The sequence below is a fragment of the Diaporthe amygdali genome (genome assembly GCF_026229845.1).
Source record: "Diaporthe amygdali strain CAA958 chromosome Unknown NODE_18_length_871485_cov_64_394520, whole genome shotgun sequence".
NCBI lineage: Eukaryota > Fungi > Ascomycota > Sordariomycetes > Diaporthales > Diaporthaceae > Diaporthe > Diaporthe amygdali.
The window spans coordinates 724,341-742,624 of NW_026517038.1; the positions used below are offsets into that span (position 1 = coordinate 724,341).

At 56.1% G+C, this 18,284-nt stretch overlaps 6 protein-coding genes across 6 annotated transcripts; 3 read left to right on the top strand and 3 right to left on the bottom strand.

The window, feature by feature from the left end:
- Nucleotides 1-1,871: 1,871 nt before the first annotated feature.
- Nucleotides 1,872-3,511, top strand: J7T55_004157 (uncharacterized protein; the record flags this gene model as incomplete). Its single annotated transcript, XM_053144840.1, has 2 exons — nt 1,872-3,325; nt 3,388-3,511. The coding sequence occupies 2 exons, from the start codon at nt 1,872-1,874 to the stop codon at nt 3,509-3,511; spliced, it is 1,578 nt and encodes a 525-aa protein (XP_052992657.1).
- A 2,305-nt stretch (nt 3,512-5,816) lies between these two features.
- On the top strand, nt 5,817-6,402 carry J7T55_004158 (uncharacterized protein; the record flags this gene model as incomplete). The annotated part of the gene is made up of 2 exons (XM_053144841.1): nt 5,817-6,050; nt 6,106-6,402. 2 exons carry the CDS (start codon nt 5,817-5,819, stop codon nt 6,400-6,402), a joined length of 531 nt encoding a protein of 176 aa, XP_052992658.1.
- Nucleotides 6,403-6,607: 205 nt separating this feature from the next.
- J7T55_004159 (uncharacterized protein) lies at nt 6,608-8,337 on the bottom strand (the record flags this gene model as incomplete). The annotated part of the gene is made up of 3 exons (XM_053144842.1): nt 6,608-6,883; nt 7,006-8,061; nt 8,128-8,337. 3 exons carry the CDS (start codon nt 8,335-8,337, stop codon nt 6,608-6,610), a joined length of 1,542 nt encoding a protein of 513 aa, XP_052992659.1.
- Nucleotides 8,338-9,796: 1,459 nt separating this feature from the next.
- On the top strand, nt 9,797-10,727 carry J7T55_004160 (uncharacterized protein; the record flags this gene model as incomplete). The annotated part of the gene is made up of 2 exons (XM_053144843.1): nt 9,797-10,359; nt 10,442-10,727. 2 exons carry the CDS (start codon nt 9,797-9,799, stop codon nt 10,725-10,727), a joined length of 849 nt encoding a protein of 282 aa, XP_052992660.1.
- Nucleotides 10,728-12,487: 1,760 nt separating this feature from the next.
- On the bottom strand, nt 12,488-13,471 carry J7T55_004161 (uncharacterized protein; the record flags this gene model as incomplete). The annotated part of the gene is made up of 2 exons (XM_053144844.1): nt 12,488-13,056; nt 13,276-13,471. The coding sequence occupies 2 exons, from the start codon at nt 13,469-13,471 to the stop codon at nt 12,488-12,490; spliced, it is 765 nt and encodes a 254-aa protein (XP_052992661.1).
- Nucleotides 13,472-15,229: 1,758 nt separating this feature from the next.
- On the bottom strand, nt 15,230-17,444 carry J7T55_004162 (sphingomyelinase family; the record flags this gene model as incomplete). Its single annotated transcript, XM_053144845.1, has 3 exons — nt 15,230-16,374; nt 16,472-16,697; nt 16,872-17,444. 3 exons carry the CDS (start codon nt 17,442-17,444, stop codon nt 15,230-15,232), a joined length of 1,944 nt encoding a protein of 647 aa, XP_052992662.1.
- Nucleotides 17,445-18,284: the final 840 nt, after the last annotated feature.

Genomic DNA, 18,284 nt, shown 5'->3' on the forward strand with positions numbered 1-18,284 from the left:
CGCCGTGGGCAGGCTGACGACAACTACCTGGGTGCTGGTGTGCGGCGGCAGTACAATGCTGTGTGCGTGGTGCTGCCTACTGCCCTGCTGCCCTCTGCGCGGATCTATCTGGCACAGGCAGGACTAGATGGCAAAGGGGATGGAAAAGGGGCAAGGGGGATGGATCAACAGGTGCAGATCTGCTTTGCAACAAAGAATCTGGACTCTGCACAGTACGTAGGTGTGTACATGTGGGTGGAAAATATAAAGGGACCGTCGACCACATGGGGGTTGGGCTGGCTCCCCTGACCCTGTACGGTCCGTGATGCTGATCTACAGGTCACCACAAAGAGAAACGTCATGGACGCGTCGTCGGCTGTTACGACGCAGGAAGAAGGACGACGACGTGAGCATGATTTGTATCTTTTTGGGGGCACAGGGGCCACTGGGCGGTTGAGGCTCGGGGCATGGAAATAGGCGCAGTGGGTTCTAGGTGGGCAGAGATGAGGTAAGTGGTGGGGCCCTTTGCCCTTTGGGGGGAGAGGGAAGCACCGAGGACAGCACACCGCACCACCAGACAGCCCATACAGCCAAAACCACCACAGCCCCTACCTAGGCTCCTAGGTACCTACAGTAACAGTGGCTGCTATTGCTGCTGTGCGGTCAGGCGGTACGTACCTTCTCTTTACATGTATGCACATTACCTACGTAGGTACTGTGTCACTGTCTTGACCCGCCTGCCTGGGTCGGATCCTGCCTGGGTATAGCGGCCGAACGAGGCGAGACGTCGACAAGGGATTTGCTGGCTCAAAGCCCACGCTCTGGACAATCTGACACTGGCACACTGGCACACTGCACATTGCTGATTGCCTACTGCACACGGCGCGTGGCACGCGGCATGCCATTATACTGTGCTGTGTGCAGAGATCTGCGGTACATGGACCAGGCCACATCTCACATGCTAGAGATACGGTTTCAACCAAGATCGGAACCACCAAGGCCCTGGCAGTTTCAGATGGCCCGATCGATGTGCATGCTGATATGGTGCGTCGGATTGAGGCTGAGGTAGAGGTTGAGATTGAGATTGAGGTTGAGGTTGAGGTAGGGCGTGTGTCCGTCCCTTTGCGTCCACGAGTATTTGGGAGACATTTGGGAGACGTTCTGGCAGAGTTTTGGCATCACTGGGAGCTGTGCTGCACACGGACCATTCGCTGGACACATCGAGCCTGCATCTTCGTGTCGTTTGCATCAGTGCGCGGATGATGATTGCTTGCTGTGAGAACTGCCAAAAGAAAGGGACAAGAAAAGATATGCAGGGTCGCGAACATGACGCGAAGGACGTGCTTTGCCCCCCAGCCCAGCCCCCCCCCAAGACCGGATCCGGACCCCAACCCCCAGTCCCCGCGCGCCCAAGCTCTGGTAGCCCGCCCTCGACTCGACTCGACTCGACTCGACTCCCCACCCCGACCTCAACCCCAGACCTCGACCTCGATAACAACGCCGACGCCGCCTTTGACCCGTTCTTGACTCGAATTGGTATCTCACACTCAATTGGAATAGCTGCAATGGTGGCGTTCTGAGGTCGAAAGCTTGCCTCGAGTCAGTGGTCCTTGGCTCACAGAGACTGCCTCCTCTCCTTGTCATACGCACTGGGCTGTCGACGCGACCTGCTGCGCGGGTCACCGAGATCCCCAGCCACACCTGAGCACACGCACACGCACGTACAGGGCACGCGTCTTCGTCGACCCCGTTCACCGAGACTCGACGCTCAACAGCCCACAGTCCGTGTGTAGTCGAGCCGACAGCGGGTAGTGGACCCTGCTCTTCCCAGGTCTTCCCATCGTTGCAGCACACAGTACAGTACAGTACGCTCTGGCCACGATACTGTCAACATGCCCAGCCCAACTAATCAGGATCACTCAACCTCCATCCCTCAACTGGGGCCCACACAGTTCGCCCCCGGGCCCAGCAACATTCACCAGCCACAGCCATCCTCGCCCGGCTCTGGCACTCATCGATCTCTTAGGAAGCTGGCCTCTGCTCACAACCTCACAACCCATCCGGCTCCATACTCTGGCCCGACAAATCTCAGGGCCTCGACGGTAGTGTCGAACCCACCCTCCCTCATCGCACAGCAGCGACTGGCCGTACAGCAGCAGCAACACCAACAGCACTACCACCACCGCGGCCTCGCCCCCGCGAGGAGACATGCCAGCACCACCTTCAACGCATCTCCCTCGCGCGCCAGAGCCAACAGCGACGCTCCAGTTGCCCTCCAATTGAACGCTGCTGCTGCAGCAATGTCCTCCCAGGCCCTGCGCAACAGCGGAGCCCTGGCCGGTCGCACCCTCGCTCACGATGCACTGTCGCTCGAGCGGCTCATCAGAGATGGTCCGCCCGACGGCGATTTCGAGAGTGCCCTTGAATCGGCCAGGATCAAGGTCTTGAAGCAAGAAATCAAGAGCGACAGTGATGGCATGGTAAGCCGTTCCGAGTCTCCACAATTGTGCTTTGCGCCGCCGACTGACACCTGCCGCCGTCCATGCATGCAGTCTAAGTTACGCATATACGTCTGGCTCATCATGCTCGACGCCCCGGTCCTCAGCACCGACGACTACCTCGGCTTTGTCCACCGCGGCGCGTCGCCCGCCTACTCCAAGATACGCAACGACACCTTCCGCACCCTGACCACCGACCCTCTGTTCCGCCGCCGTGTCAGCGAGGCCAGTCTCATCCGCCTCCTCAACGCCATTGCTTGGAAACTCCACGACTCCAGGCCGCAAAACCCTGTCCCAAGTAGCCGGCAGTCCCTACCCGCCCACCAGGAAACACCAACACACGGCTCCCACGGCGGCCACACATCTCACGGCTCCAGTCCGGCCGCCAAGAACCGCGCCCGCGCCTTGACGCTCACCACCGAAGGGTCCGAGAGCAGCATGGCCCCCGAGGCGGGCACCTACGTCCAGGGGATGAACGTCCTGGCCGCACCTTTCCTGTACGCGGCGCGCAGCGAGGCCGAGGCCTTCGTGGCATTTCACCAGCTACTCACCAGGGAGTGCCCGGGGTACATCCGCGGCGCCATGGATGGGGTCCACCGGGGCCTGAAGCTGGTCGACAAGGTGCTCGGAATAGTGGACGCCAAACTGAGCATGTTCCTGACGTCCAAGGGCATGCAGGCGGAGCTCTATGCTTTCCCCAGTGTGATGACGCTGTGCGCCTGCACGCCGCCGCTGCCTGAGGTGTTGAGGTTGTGGGATTTCTTGTTCGCGTATGGGCCTCACCTGAATATCGTTTGCATTGCCGCGCAGTTGGTCATCCATCGCGATGAGCTCATGGCCTCGCCTAAGTAAGTTGCAAACTTGCCCCCCTCGTGACATCTCTAGTGACTGACGCTTGCGCCTTGTCTAGCCCCAGCCATTTTCTGCGAACATTCCCGGCCCTGAATGCCGAGAAGGTGCAGGCTATGACCCTTGCCCTTTTGGCGAAGCTACCGGATGATGTGTACGCTGAGATTGTTTCGCACGCGATGTGATGTGAGCGGCACACACGGTGCAAACCGGAACGACACTTTTCCTCTTCCGATCGGACCTCAGGACAACGTGGTGCACGGGACAAGTAAAGCGCTTGAACAGAGGCTCGACGCGACGACAGGAAGACAGTCTGCATTCGCCTCGGCGTTGAGAAATCCAGGAGTCGGAGGTATCCCCAAAGGTTCCAAACACACCATCCTAGGCCGTGCCGGAATAAGGGTGTAGGTTTGACCGGACGCACTGTCAAACGAATTGAAAATGCTGTACGATTACGAGTCGACGACTAATGAAATGAATCACGAACGACACCACTGAGGAAACACGGTCGGCATGAGACTCTGACCAGGTGTGAGAGTGGTCATCCAGGAAGGTGTGCATGCATGTAATATGAAGGGCGACTGGTTCTAAGAGATATGGGAAAGGCGCAATACTTCATCACCTTCCTGTGCGCATGTACGAATAGACGCGAGAGCTTCTGTACCAGTAAAAAGGATCACGATGATGATGATGATGAATGAAGGCGTGCGTACAGAGGGCCGCCTAGAGTTGCCTTTGTGTGATTGCGCGTGTGGTATCATTGTAATATGTATGTATCCATGGTTTTCCCTCCCAAGACATCGATCGCATGATCCCACCTCGAGACGCGATCTGCCCCCCTGCGGTGACCCCCATCGTCCCAAGTTGCTCGACATGGCGAGCCGCCTTGGCCTCCCAACCCGCCTTGCAGTCGAAAGCCAGCGACACCCACACGGTTGAGAATCAGACGAAACATGTCCCGAATTACCTGGCCCCCCTGGAACGACGGTCGCAGGTCTGCCCGCAGCGTGTAGACTCAACCATGTATGAACCAGTCTGTGTACGGCGTGGATCTGTGACTGCACAGGCGGTTGCGGCAAGTTTGTGCGTCACAGCCCGGACATGGCTGGTGATCTCACTCTCCACTTGATGCTACTCTGCTCAACCAACGGCGGCCAACAATTGGAGCCGTTCAGCCTTTCCAGAAGGAACCCGCTTCCCGAAACCCAAAATTAGCCCAGCCCTCTGCAGCCCTCTGCAGCCCGCTCACTGGCTGCCAACAACAACAACAACAACAACAACAGGCCTGTCTTTGCATTACCGGACGAGGAGGTACGGGTTTGCCGGGCGAGACAAGGTTCGGCAGCTTCCTTGACACGCATTGAGGTGGTGTTTCGTCCGAGCACGACCCAAGATGCTTATGACGTATGGCCCTTGGAGACACCATGGTTTTTTTCCCGCTCCCTGTCAGAGTGTATCTACCAATAGCCTATGTGATGGATGAATTGGGGGGGGGGGCGGCCGGGGTAACCAAGAATATGCACACAGCTCAACAAGCGCGGCTGACACAATCAATCTACCTGTGCTGCCTTGATCGATCTGGATCTGGCCATAATAGCAACAAAGCGGCCCAGCTCTAGGCCTAGTCGTCGCCGACGCCTCCTCCTGCTGCTGCTGCTGCTGCTGCTACTTGCTGCTGCGGCCCTTGCAGCTGCGACCGTGGCTGCCACAAGCGACCGACCCTGCTTGTGCTGCCTTGGATGTTATGGGATTCGAGGGATGAGGGAGGCAAAGAGCGAGCGTTGGATGCGACGTCGTAGCGTCTTAGGCCCGGCAGGATCCACCCATCTGGGACTCGTCCGGCCGATAGATAGATTGAGCCATTGGCATTGAGCCTTTTTGTTGCTATCGGTCGGCCTGTCCGTCATTCCTGTCCTGCCCGTCAGTCACTCAGTCTGTCTCGTCATTTTTCTTTTCATTTCCTGTATCAAATTTTTTTTAACAACGCATTGCCCACCAGTCGTCAACACATTTACTACCTTTCCTTTCCTCCAAGAGAGTCCTGTCTGTCTGCCTGCCAGTCAGTGTCAGGCAGCAAGGCACGGCCCACGGTCGCAGCACGAGGCAACCTTGTCTGTTCCCGTCTCTGCTCCAGCAGAGGTCGCTCGTTTCACCCTTCAAACATTGGATAAACCGTCACGGTGGGCCCAGCCGTTGGAGCTTGTCGGGCGAATACTACTATTCTTGCCTGTTCTAATAATCCTCCACGTCCTCTCCGTCAAGCTGAAGGGGAGGGGGGAAAATCATCGCCGTCTTGTCTAGCTCTTTCTATCATCTATCTTTTGTGAGCTGTCTACCGCCGCGAGCCCATGCATCTGCATCTGAAGCTCGGCCTTCAATAAGCTTTGAGGCTGGGTCCGATCCTTGGACGTCCTCATCCGTCGTCACCCCACTGCTCCCGAGCCTCAACCGCCACCTCCGCCTCGCCTGTCGCGGTCGCTCGACAACACCATGGTCCCAACATCGGCCCTTCGAGAAACTATTGTCCTTATCATCTTCGGTATTGTCCTCGTACCAATAGCTGCAAAGCGTGCTCAGGATGCACCTGGCTACTGGAAGGCCTTCACCGCCAACACACCGTCTTTGGTCTATCAAGACCAGCTTTCGTGGACCTCGGGGCTGATGCTGATGGCCGCCGGCGACGACACACAATCTCCTTGTCTCCCTGTAGAGCCGTACAAAGTGGTATGGCTGATGAGAAATCCCAAAATTGCACTCCAACTCGCTGACACAGCCGCAGCAAAACAAGACCGCGTCGGTGAATTCGGTGGCCATTAAGTCTCAGCCAGAGTCGAAAGGTCCAATAACGATTCGATTGCGGCTTTCGAGTTCCGAAGAGGCAGCCCACACGACCACGATGGAGATCAGCGCCCAGACGGAGGCTGCAAAGGTTTCGAGTCGGGCAATACCAGCTGAGGAGGATGTACCTATGCCACCTACCGCGACCACGTCGTCCGCTGCCAACAGAGAGCGCTGGACGCTGATCTGGATGGGCACTGCGATTCTGGCCGTCGCACTCTTCATGTCCTCCTGCTGAGATCATGGTGACGGGTTCATTTGAGGGGAGACTTTTGGGGGGGGGGGCTTGCATTGGATGCATTGGATTGCCTCTTTTCGGTGGGCGCATCTCGGCGTTGGGACGTTTGCTAGACACGATACCCCATGCGGTTGATGTTATGATACCCCAGACCTTGGCCGAGTCCAAGATCATGTAATGATTGAAACCATTAATATTGTTCATCTTAGTACGCGGGACACCCTCCCTCTGCGCGCCTAAAGGCCTGTGCAAAGAACTCTTGCATAGCGGTGTAGTGGAAAAGGATCCCACCCAAGACTGCGCAGTGCCACAGATTGTGGGATCCGCCGAAGTAATCGAACATCCCGGGGCACCACCTTTCGGGCACCTTGCTGGCATAGACAAAGGCACCTGCAACGTACACTAAGATGCTCTTGCCGATGGGCGAGTAAAACTCAGTGACGAACTCGATACCGCGTGACATGGATAGTTGCAGAATTGGCTGGCAGCTTTGTCAGTGATACAGTCCGACGTACTGCTAACAACAAGAGAGGGTGGTCGAATCAAGCTGAGGAGAGAAGTTTTCCACAGCCAACATCGCCCAAGGAATTAGACACCACTTACCAGGAATCCTGTAGCACCAAGGAAGACGAAGAATGCCACACGAGCCCAAGCCATGTCTGCTCTGTTAAAGGTCGGGTTCCAGGGGAGTATGACACCTCCGACCCCCAGGAGCCCTGTGACGACCATGTATACCCACCGGCTGACAGGCTCGCAGTAGAAGGCCGTATATTCGGTGGTCATGATGCTCGCGGCAATCAGGAGGGATATGCCTGTGTAGTCGACGCACGCAAAAGTTGAGATCAGGTTCACGTCAGTGATGGCGTTCATGGTATGCCAGATCGTACTGCAGACGAGACACTGGCAAGCTGCGAAGAAGAAGAGCGCCGCAATCAGGACGTCCGTGTTGGTGCTGAGGTGGAAGTTGATGCTCGTTGGGTAAAAATAGAATGCCACGGCAAGGACGAGGATGAGACCGAGGGCATGGGACCAGATGTTGACGAGCTCGTTTGAGACGCCAAAAGCTGACCGGATGCAGCCAGAATAAGTTTCCGTGAAGCGGTAGCCTCGGACAATGTGAGGGTTGACTCTCCACGGCACGGGGAGGTCTTCGTAGCTGATCAGGCCATGCTCCTTGGCACGCAACATTGCCTTCTGGATTTTGTCCTCGAGGCTCTCAGCGGCATGCATTGCGCCACGGATACCCTCCTCGACCACGCCGCGAGCTTTGCCGAGACCCTTGTCCAGCACATGGCGGCCCTCACCGATGACAATCTCTGCGGCGTCCGTCATGTTCTGCAGTCCACGTTGACGGAGCTTGTGGGCTCGCATCTCCACGTCAGAGAGCATGGAGTCAAGCAGCTCGATGCTCACGCGCGCCTTGTCGCTCATGGAGTCGGCAGCTGCTAATGCGTCGTGGTATCTGTACTCCATGGTCTCCATCATGACGTGGAAGCGCCTCCGGCCCTCGCCGATGACCTCCTCCGAAACCTGGTTACATCGTGACCGGACTATCTGCAGTGTGTTGTAGGCCCTCGACAGAGTGGAATCCACTGTAAGGTCGGTATAGTTCTCCAGGAACTCCAGCCGGCGTTCGAGCTCGGAGAGAAACAAGTCAACCTGGGGAGATGAGGGTCAGCAGGGTGTCCGGGGATGCGACGCAAAAGGGACCTAGACAAAACAAACCTTGAGAATGACGGCTTCCTCGCCCTCCATAATGGAGGAGACTATAGATTTTCTTCGACGCGGGATGAAGTGGCTGTGACGTCTCCTCCGGACGTCAGGGCGAAGATCGGTGCCGGTACTTGTGGACTGGGCAATTTGTGGGCTGCTGTCGTTCGCGTGAGCAGCGAGGGGGCCGCAGGGGGTCATGGTCAACGAGGGAGCGTCCATCATGATCGAGCTTGAGGGTGCAAGCGAGAAGGCGGAGGAGTGAGTGAAGACGGAGGGGCGAGACGACGAATGGTAAGTAGGTACGGAGCACCGAGCCAAGATCCCCTTGACATGTGGGAGCGGCACGAGCCTCTGCAGGCGGGATTAATTGGCTGATATGGGCGGCGGGTGTTGGACGCAGCAACGAGTAGTGCCGGCCGACGAGTCAAACGGCCGTCATGCACTGGGCTTTCGCTGCTGCGATGAGGAGGCGAGGCGGGAGGAAGAAGAGAGAGAGAATGCACCCCTCGCGCTATAATTCTTGGGGCTGCAGTGCACTGTGATTCAGCCCCGATTCGGCTGGGGCGGCGAAGTACGGGAAGGGATCGGCTCTCTGCGTCTTGACGCTGTGCAGATCTCCGTGAGGGACCTTGTGTTGATTGGCCAATGTTGGGGGTGGAAGGATCTGGGTGCCCAGCCGGTGCAGCACAAATAGGGCTAAGTTCCCGAAAGGACGGGACAGAGGCTGAAAGGGGTCGTTGACAGTCGAGGCCAGAGAAGTTGGAGAATGGACAGGAGGAAGTAGTAGGTGTTTTGATACAGGAGCTCAACAACAATTTCGACAATATGCCGCAACCAACAGACTGAGGCAATGCGGGCGAAGGGCGAGGCACGGGAACCAACGGCTTGCGAAACAAGCTGAATCTCCGTCTTTTTGATTGAGGTGGAGCAGGGCAGGCCTGGGCTGGGAGGGTGCTGCAGATGCCTGAGCAATGTTCTGACGAGGCCGAGGGGGCTGATGGCTGATGGCTGATGGCTAATGGCTGATGAATTGTGTGTCACCACAGAAGACAATATATGCTGACGTGCCTGTGCGTTGGCACACTCGGCGTTCGGGGCTTGTGGGAGCATGATGTCGTGCAGAGGGTGTTTTTTGCTTAGCTGCTTGGTTGCTTTGTTGCTCGCTTGGCCGATGACGAACAACGCACCCGCGCCTTAATGCTAAGCCGTCATCCGCATTGGCATTGACGGCGTTGATTTCCGACCTTTGGTTGACGGGTCAACTTGGGCCCATCCATGATGCCCCGATCTCGAGCATCACAACGAAGCTGTGTCCACGCCGATGTGGGACGCGACGCCAGCGTGTGTAGGCTGCGATGGCTCTCAGTGTAGAAATTAGGGGCGAGGGGCCAGAGATGAATTTCTATTCGCATACAGCAGTTATAGACGCACCTGTAATGGACTGCCAAAAATCCACGACCCCTAGGCAGGTGGGCCAGAGTACGGTACCTCCGCAATACATGTGCTGGGTATGCTGAGGAGACGCGCACGCCAAAAGGGCAGGTGGGTACGGGCACCTCGACCGCGCTTGTCCCACCAATTACCAGCCCCACTTGGGCAGCGAGGTCGGTCGGAGACCCTGCCCTAACAGCACCCACGCATCCTCCCCACCCAAGCTGTTAGGGAGCATATCCCATCAGAAATGGACCGCCTTCGTCAGCCCCGAGTAGGTGTGCAGCAGGAGAAGGCGTCAGGTGTCCAAGCTCCCCATGCTTCAGCCTTGCCAGTTGACGCGCCGCCTCCACCTCCACCTCTGCCTCTGCCTCCGCCTCCGCCTCGCCCTCGTGTCCCTGCTCCTGCTCGTGCTCCTACTCCTCGCAGCGTCTCCTCCCTCTCGACCGTTCCAATTCCCCACGTCACTATGACCATTGACTCCATCGTCACCGACCCAGCCCTCCGCTCATTCCTCCAGACGTCGCAGCATGCCCGCGAGCAGGCCCTCGGTCTGGCCGACCGCCTCGCTGCTATCTCCGCTCCCTTGACCACCGAGCAGCAAATCAGCCTCTCCAAGGAGCAGAAGCTGCTCAACACCAACCTGTCTCACCTTCGTGGCCTGCACCGTGCCGCCTACCTCGCCGCCCGCGACACGAAGGCACAGACTGCCGACGCCCGTCACGAGGTCGACGTCCTGCACCTGCAGCTACAGAACCTGTACTATGAGCAGCGCCACCTCGAAGGCGAGATCGCCGCTTGCGAGACCCACGAGTATGTCATCTCTGCATCTCTACGCTCAGCCTTCTGCCTCAGTCCATTATTCCCATTTAGACTGCTGACGCCTTTTCCCAAGCCACGAGTATCAGAAGCTACCCTTGGCCCCTGTCGATGAGTTCCTAGCAAAGCACCCTGAACACTCCGACTCTGACGAGAATGCGCTCATGATCGCCCGCATAGAGGACGAGCGCGCCGAGCGGGAGGCTCTTGAGCAGCAGCGCCAGGAGCTGCTCAAGAGGAAGCAGAAGCTCATCGCCGAGAATAAGAAGCGCAGGGAGGACCTGGCCAATTTGGACAATGACCTGGAGAAATTCATCGATGCCGCCAAGCCGATCCAGAAGACTTTTGAGAAGGTGGTCTGAGGGCCGCGTTGGAGCAGGAGCGATATCGATACCGGCAAGAGTCTTGTTTGTTGACAGTCCTCTGCCGTCCGCCCCAGCATTATTACCACCATCTACCTCTGCTTCAACTTAACGCCACCTCCTAGGTCAGACGATTAAAAATGCGACGGCCATGATAATGGACTTCCAAACGGAGATGATGCCCGAGTATTTAAGAGACTGCTATGCATGGGTGATAAGCAATATCCATACAGAACCACACGTGTCGTGCAGACACTCCGACGGACCACTCTGAAATCTCGACCATGTACGTGACGCGATGGCTGTTGGCTGTCAGTCCTTGGAACAAGCACGGGTGCCAACCAGCCACAGTGTGTTTTGCCTCGAGAGAAGCTATGACCCCTTATGGCACCGAGCACGAGATGGGCCTCCACATGGGGCTCTGGCCGCGAGACTGATTGCTGGTTTCTCGGCCAGCTTATATTGCGGGCCATGCCAGATATCGGTGCGATAGAGCAGGGGGTTGTTATAGGGCTGATGTGCGCCTCACCCAATGAATCGTCACTTAGCTGACTGTCTCTGACAGCGTGCCGTGAATGATTGTTTAGGACGAATGAGCCTCGGATCGCGGTTGTCACATAGTTGTGGCAGGGCTGTCACGGTCTGGCCCTCACAGGTAGCAACCAAATGAAACAGTGGTGAACAAAGCAGTAGCTAAACACCGCTCTCTCAAACAACTCCCCAAGTCACTAGGCCTCCCCTCACTTACTGAATCTCGACCGCGAATTGTGATTTGGTCACGAGTGCTTCACTGTACTGTCTGAACGGTGCATATGCTGATTGCTAGTCACGTCTTTGGTGTCGTTCATGTGTATGCCAGAATTTGCCCTATAAAACGATGCAGCCATTGCTCTCAAACGAAACACGATTCTCTTCTCCCAACACTTATCACCAAAGAAATCAAGAGAAAAAATAATCAGATCCGATCATCGACAAATTCTAACACCAACTATTTACTCATCACATTCTTCCATTCTCAACTACACACCAGCAAATATGGCAGGATATCAGCCGTGAGTTCTCTCAACAATTAGAAGCCTAGAGACACTCGAATCTTTTAGTGAATACTGACTTATTAATTCAGTCCCACGTGCGAGACAACTACAGATGAAGAGTACAAGAAGTGATCTTGGCTCATCATGGGTGATTCTGCGGATCTAGTCATTGAGATTCGAACTATCACACGTAATCAGATAGCAACAGGTAGCTAATGGTATCTGGATATTGAAACTATGTGCTAGCGGGCGATTGTGAATTTAAGGCCCATTTGCTGTTCCTTCTGTGCTTAGTGACAGTGCCAATACCGTGTCGTCTGTATTTCAATTGAGAATGCCAAGTCCTGCGCTGTGACACTTATAGGATTGATTAATCTAATACTGTCAACCTGTGGGTTTCCATTGGCGAATCATGTCTTAAGATCTTGTCTCGAAGCCAATTTTGTGGTGTGGGTTATGGCAGACTAATAATAGTGCAAGATACTGAAGAACGCAAACTAGTGAACCAATTTGAGGTCGAAAGATCAGTAAATTGAATGAGGTTGAGAGCTCATAAGCCGTTTACCAATGGAGAGCACCACAAGAAAAGAGCACGCGGCAGATTTAGAACCAGTAAAATGTATATCGAAGAAAGTTGAGTCCGAATCTTCCCTGCTTCTCCGCTCTTAGCCCTGCGAATACCAAATACCAGATCTGAGGCGCAAGTTGACGCAAGCTGTAGACCCATCAAGCAGTCTTCGCCTTGGTCTTGCCAACGCCCAGGAACCACGCCTTGATCAGCTGCCACACTATACCAACAGTGTACGCGCCCTGACTCTGCTCATATAGCTGCGGCCGATCCCCTACGTCGGCCATCACACATGCGAACTCGGCGACCGGCCCCGGGAAGCGTCCGCTCTCCCGGCAGTAGGCAGCGACCAGGTCATTCCCGTTCGTAACACCCCCGCTGCTCCAGAAGTTCCCATCCCTTTTCCACCTCAGCTTCTCGCCGACAAAGTTCGCCTTTGGGTACTTCTTCCTCAGCTCGGACTGTAGTCCTCTCGGCCCACATACTGTCCGCCCGTCCGCCAGCCCTGCCGCGGCACAGAGGTATATGCCGGTGCAGACGCTGAGGATATCTGTGCCTGGCGTCGCGCCTTGCTGGCGTAGCCACGACAGGACGTCCTCGTCCCAGGTATCCCGGGGGTCAGGGCCAGGCACGAGCACGACGTCCAACTTTCCCGGGGCGACGTCTCCGTCAGAGAAGTGGTTGCCGAGCTCGATTTTCATGTCCGCGGTCAGCTTGACGAGGGAGCCTGCCCACATGTCGAGGTCAGCCATCTACATTACCGGAGATTTCGCACAAGGAATGAGGATTGCCAAGACACTTCCTCAGCAAGGGTTCTGTGAAGAGCTGAGAGAGATGAGAAGATGGAAAGTAGAGACAGGTTCTGCTTCGACAAGAACATCTCGGCAGAGCTTTTATATGTTGGGAAGTGTCCTAGAAACTAAATGATAAATGCTCGGGATCTCACCTGGCTTCTGGCTGCCAATATATGAGATTTTGATTTCCGGTGCCAGAGAGGATAGGTGCGAGGGAACCATAGGCATTGATGAGAGATATTGATAAGAATTGATGGCGAAGACGTCGATGCATGCAGTGTCGAGGAGCTGCGCTGCCGAAGCAGAGGGGATGAAGACCCCTATGTGGAGGTGTTGGCGGGCACTCATGGCGGAAGCTCGAGCTGTCTAATTTTACTTCAAAAGCGGTTCCTGATGAGACGTATCCTATCGTGGGCTTTGTAATTGGTGTTGTAGATAAGAATATTGTTCGATGTGAAGATGTGAAGATGCGATGGGGTTCTTTCTGCTGCTGATCACCATCCCATCGCCGGAGGTTGCCTATGGAATATATATACATACATTCTTTGCCCGACTCAACGAATTCAACCCTCCAACCTCCGGCTCCCTCAGACGGATATTCCCATCTGGACGGAGCTTTCAAGCCGACTCCAGCATCGTCTTTGTTCCACCGTGACTTCGCGGAGGGACTGCTGGCTCGTGATTGGGCGATCAAGCTGACAACCTCCGAGTCCACTCGGCACTTACACGACCCACGGCCGGTAATCCTGCGACTCTTCCAGGAGCGAGTCCGTGTGGAGATTTGCGACTGCTTAAAGTGAACGCGCCCGTCGAGTTCCCCCTCTCCGAATGGGAACCGAAAGGAAAAGAGTTACTTGACGATCGAGCAGGAATCGAGTAAAATCTCCTGCACGATGGTGATGGCCGCGTCACAGCCCGACTGTTCCCGCGAGTGTTGATCTGCAGCTTGACCACATACTGTATACACAAATGGTGATTGAACTGTTGATCCGTAAACTAGGCCATACTGGCGAGAACGACGTACAGGTTGCCAATCTGCAATAATGACTTATACGTTTGACGACGCCTCCCATGCATTAGCACCAGGCTAGTTGTAGTTGAGCCATCTGGGGCGTATCATCGCCCTGCTCACTTTGCTCTAGGACTATCTCGGGTTGTATGAACGTTTTCGCAATTGGGGGCTAACCGACAAGTGGCTGGCCATCACATTGAGCGGACAAGGGGCACATGAGCATGTAGCGAGTGGCTTCTCTTTCATTGATTCATTCCATCCATCAGATATTGTCGCGTGTTGGTGGTGGGTCCCCACAACTGTTCATAGGCGGCCCAGCAGGTGCTGTAGCTTTCTGTCTTGATCATGATACAAAGTATTCCGTACAATACCCATACCTCTGCGTGGTGGAGTCGCCGCCGCCGCTTCTCTGATGGGTGTGTTCTCCTTGACCAGTCCTTATCATGTCATGACACCTGTAGTATACCCCACGCTGCTCACCACCATACATGAAGAATTAGATATTACCGGGCTAAATTTGATTATTCCTGGCCTCGTTCCGCCTTCTTTGCGTCGAGGTATCCAGGTTCACCGCTGCCCGGTGGAGCTAGCCCTGCCCTCCCATTCCGGGCAGCTGAGGTCGCAGTCCAACCCCGGGCCAGAGAGAGGCTAGGGGTCCGTCTCTTGAAGCCTTCCGCGAGTTGGGTTGGACCGATGACCTTGCCTTTCTTTCTGTGTAGCGAACGTCTGCGGCGAAGCATGATACCTCTTTTCCATACCGTTGCCGCTATTGCTCCCAAACTCCTGGAGAGCCCCCAGTGTTGTAGTTGGCCCCCCATTCTAGATGCCGAATGCCAATGCCATGCAAAACATCATGATGCCCCTCTATTTACACAGGTGCTCAGAAAGCCGTGTCTTCCAAATTCGCGCCAAAAAAAAAGGGAATCTGCGTGGTCTCCAAAACTGTGCACAGAATCGAAAGCGTAAAAGGGGGATGGCGCGGATCTCGTCGTCGAGATGCGGGAGAAGCTTCCAGGCCAGTCGAAGAAGGGTAGGTAAAAATGGGTTGAAATTATCGTCGGGTAGAAGCGAATGAAGGGTTCGTAATCGTGTCATTATGCCAGCGCGGCTGCCGTCACAGACCGTGATCTTTGTCGTGTGACCTTTTTGCTGACCGTGTATACAAGATCGAGCGTCCAAAAGTGGCAGACCTGAGCCTGGGCACAGGGAACGGCACCGAACAGAGGAGCGACGATAGGGACCATGCAGTAGTCCTTCCAGTTCTTGCTGACGTGGCGGTGGGAAAAGTTCATGCCCTTGGAGAGCCCTGCGTCGCTCATTTCCTTCTCGCGAGTCTGCACGCAGATCCTGTGGAAGCTCTCGTACAGGAACAGGAGGAAGGCAATCTCCATGAAACCAGCGGTTCTAAGGACGTTGCACGCATCGAAGATCCAGTTGATTCCGTGCACATCCGGCTTGCCCTCGGTGGCCCAGACGTAGAGAGTAGAAGCAATAATGAGAATGGTAGTCTGCAGAGGCAGAAAGTGAGCTTCGAACAGGCGGTGGAAAAGGTAGACGATGCGCTCCCAGTTGGGCCCCTTAAGAGTATCGTGGGTCACGTCAGAGAAGATACCGTTCTCGGCAGGCGGGGCTTCGGGGTCGAGGTTCTGGTTGTGCGGGACGTAGACATCGGTGGTATCCTGGAGCGTGCTGTGGATGGGGCGGAAAGACCGAGAGGTATGCTTCCTCTCTTGCCAGAGCTCAACCACCTTGCGAATAGCATAGCCGGAGTCGAGAGCTCCCCACATGTGTCGGATGGCCTGCTTGTACCGGGCCTTGATGTCGGCAACCATGCCCTTGACACCGCCACCAGCACCGCCAGTTACGTTGCTCTGACTGACTGGGCTGATGATGGTGCGAACAGTCAGGTTTCCGTTGAGCGCAAAGAAGCACTTCAGGTACATGTGCAAATCCTCTCCAATTGCTTCGGGGTCACAGTCCCAGCCGCCAACGCGGTCGACCAGCTCCAGAGGCACAGAGTAGACAGAAGTCGGCGGGGCAATTGTCGAGCCGCGGTAGAGGCCGGACATGCCAGCTGAAGCCCAGAGGATGTCGCCGACGCGGACGAGGGCTGTGACGCTGTGCGAGTTGCGGTCGAAAATGATTGGAGCGGCGTACATGGTCGTCTTAGCGGTCTCGGGGTAGGACAAGTGCATGGACGTCAGGTGTGCGAAGTAGTTGGAGGAGAGGTGGCTGTCAGCTGCAGGCACAAAATGTTAGTGTATCGTGTGTGTGATATGCAGCAATCGGAAACGCATGCTGCAGCAGAACACACGGGGCAGCACTCAAAAACGTACCATCGATGCCGGTGACGATAACATCCTTACGAGCTTCCATAGAGTACTTCTCGCTCAGTTTGCGAACGGCCCAGGCCATGTTGCTGCCCTTGCCAGCGCTCTCGCCTGGAATGTCGGACGGGTGGATTGTGAAGTCAATGGAGCGGAACTTCTTGATGAACTCTTGGACAAGCCCCATGGCCTTCAGCTCCACGTTGTTCTCACGAGATTCCATGGCTAGGTAGACCTGCATCGGAACGTGTTAGCTTGACATTGCTCTCCGAAGTGACAGCCCGGCGAACTGATTCGTCAAGGCATCTCAATGGCTCGCGGGGATCTTTTATCGCGGGGAGTTGATGGACCGTGTCAGGACCTCCACCCACGAGTGGTGCTGACAGCGATCTGGGAGCTCGGCACTCACGTCGTAGCTATTGCGAGCCTGGGGATGGCAGCCCAAGACCTCCAGTGTCTCCCTCAGAGTGTCCAATTCCTCCTTGTAGTTTGGGATGACGATGGCGTGGACAACGCGATCGGGCTCGGCATCGCCGTCTGTGTAGAGCTCAGCCTCTAGGTCGCCGGCTTCGCTGCTCGCGGAGGATCCATGGGACGAGGTCAGGGTCTCGGAGCTTGACAGAGAGGTAGAAGAGCCCCGGCGTCGGTGGGCAAACTTGAGGCTCTGGAGTGCCTTGCTGTGCGCGGCCCTCTTCAGGCTGCGGGTGAGGTCCCACATGGCCCAGCAGGACCGGAGAGGGAAGGCAGCGACGAGGACATGGATGAAGAGGCAGTAATAGGCGAAGATGACGGTCCATATGCCGGCGCCCTCAGCGGTCGTGGGCGACTGGGGGATGGGGCTAAGGATGTCTCTCTGTTGATGCTTGAAGAGATCATTGTGCGATACGATGGCTTCCTTGCTGACGACCCAGTAGGAGAGGGCCAAAGCTGCGAGCATGGCCAGCCCTCCGCACCGGCGGGTGCACCAGGTGAAGAGCGACATGTTGACGACAAGAGATGCCGCGTTCCCTTTGACGTGCCGATAAGGGAGGATACCGAGATGTCTGGACCGTTAGAGGGGACTGAGCCGGTGCCGAGGAGGAGGAGGTGGTAGGGGAGGAGGGGGAGGGAAGGGAAGGCGAGACAAAAGGAGGCGCGTCTCGTCGAGGACCGTGGCTGCTAAGAAGGACGGGGCAAGGCAGGGCAGAAGTGAACAGTTTTATTATGGATGCGTTTTTTAATCGGGAGGGAAAAAAATGCAGCGCAGACGGAGGGTACTATTGAAAAGGAGACACTGGGGTTCATTCGACAGGACTGGACAGGACTGGACAGGACTGGGCTGGAGCTGGGAGCTGGACTGGGCAGGGCAGGGCAGGACAATAGCGCCCGCGGGTCCAAGTCAAAGTGCGAAGGGTGCAGGATGCAGCCGGGTGGAGATTGTATGGGGTTTGAGAGAAATGAGGACAGGCGGAAGCGAGGCCAGGTATCCAGGTATTCAGGTGTCCAGGTTCCTTGGGTAGGCAGCCCAGAACGAGCGAGGGAGTGAGTGCCAGTGCCACACAGTCCGCTCGGTGGCTGCGACTGGTACAAAATGGTCCGAAGTAGCCTTGAAAGTGGGAATAAGGTCCAAGTGCGGTCGGTTGGTGCAGTAGTAGTGGTAATGGTAGTGGTAATAGAGGCAGTTGGCCTCCCAAGAGGCTCCCACGGCTTCTCCAAAGAGGGAGTGAGGGACTTTGGACGCGAGCACCAGAGAACCGCAAGCGACCCGCCCAACGACGCACACGCACGCCAGTAGACCGACCGAGTGGCTCGCGTCGACCGAGGGCAGTACCGTACTATACTA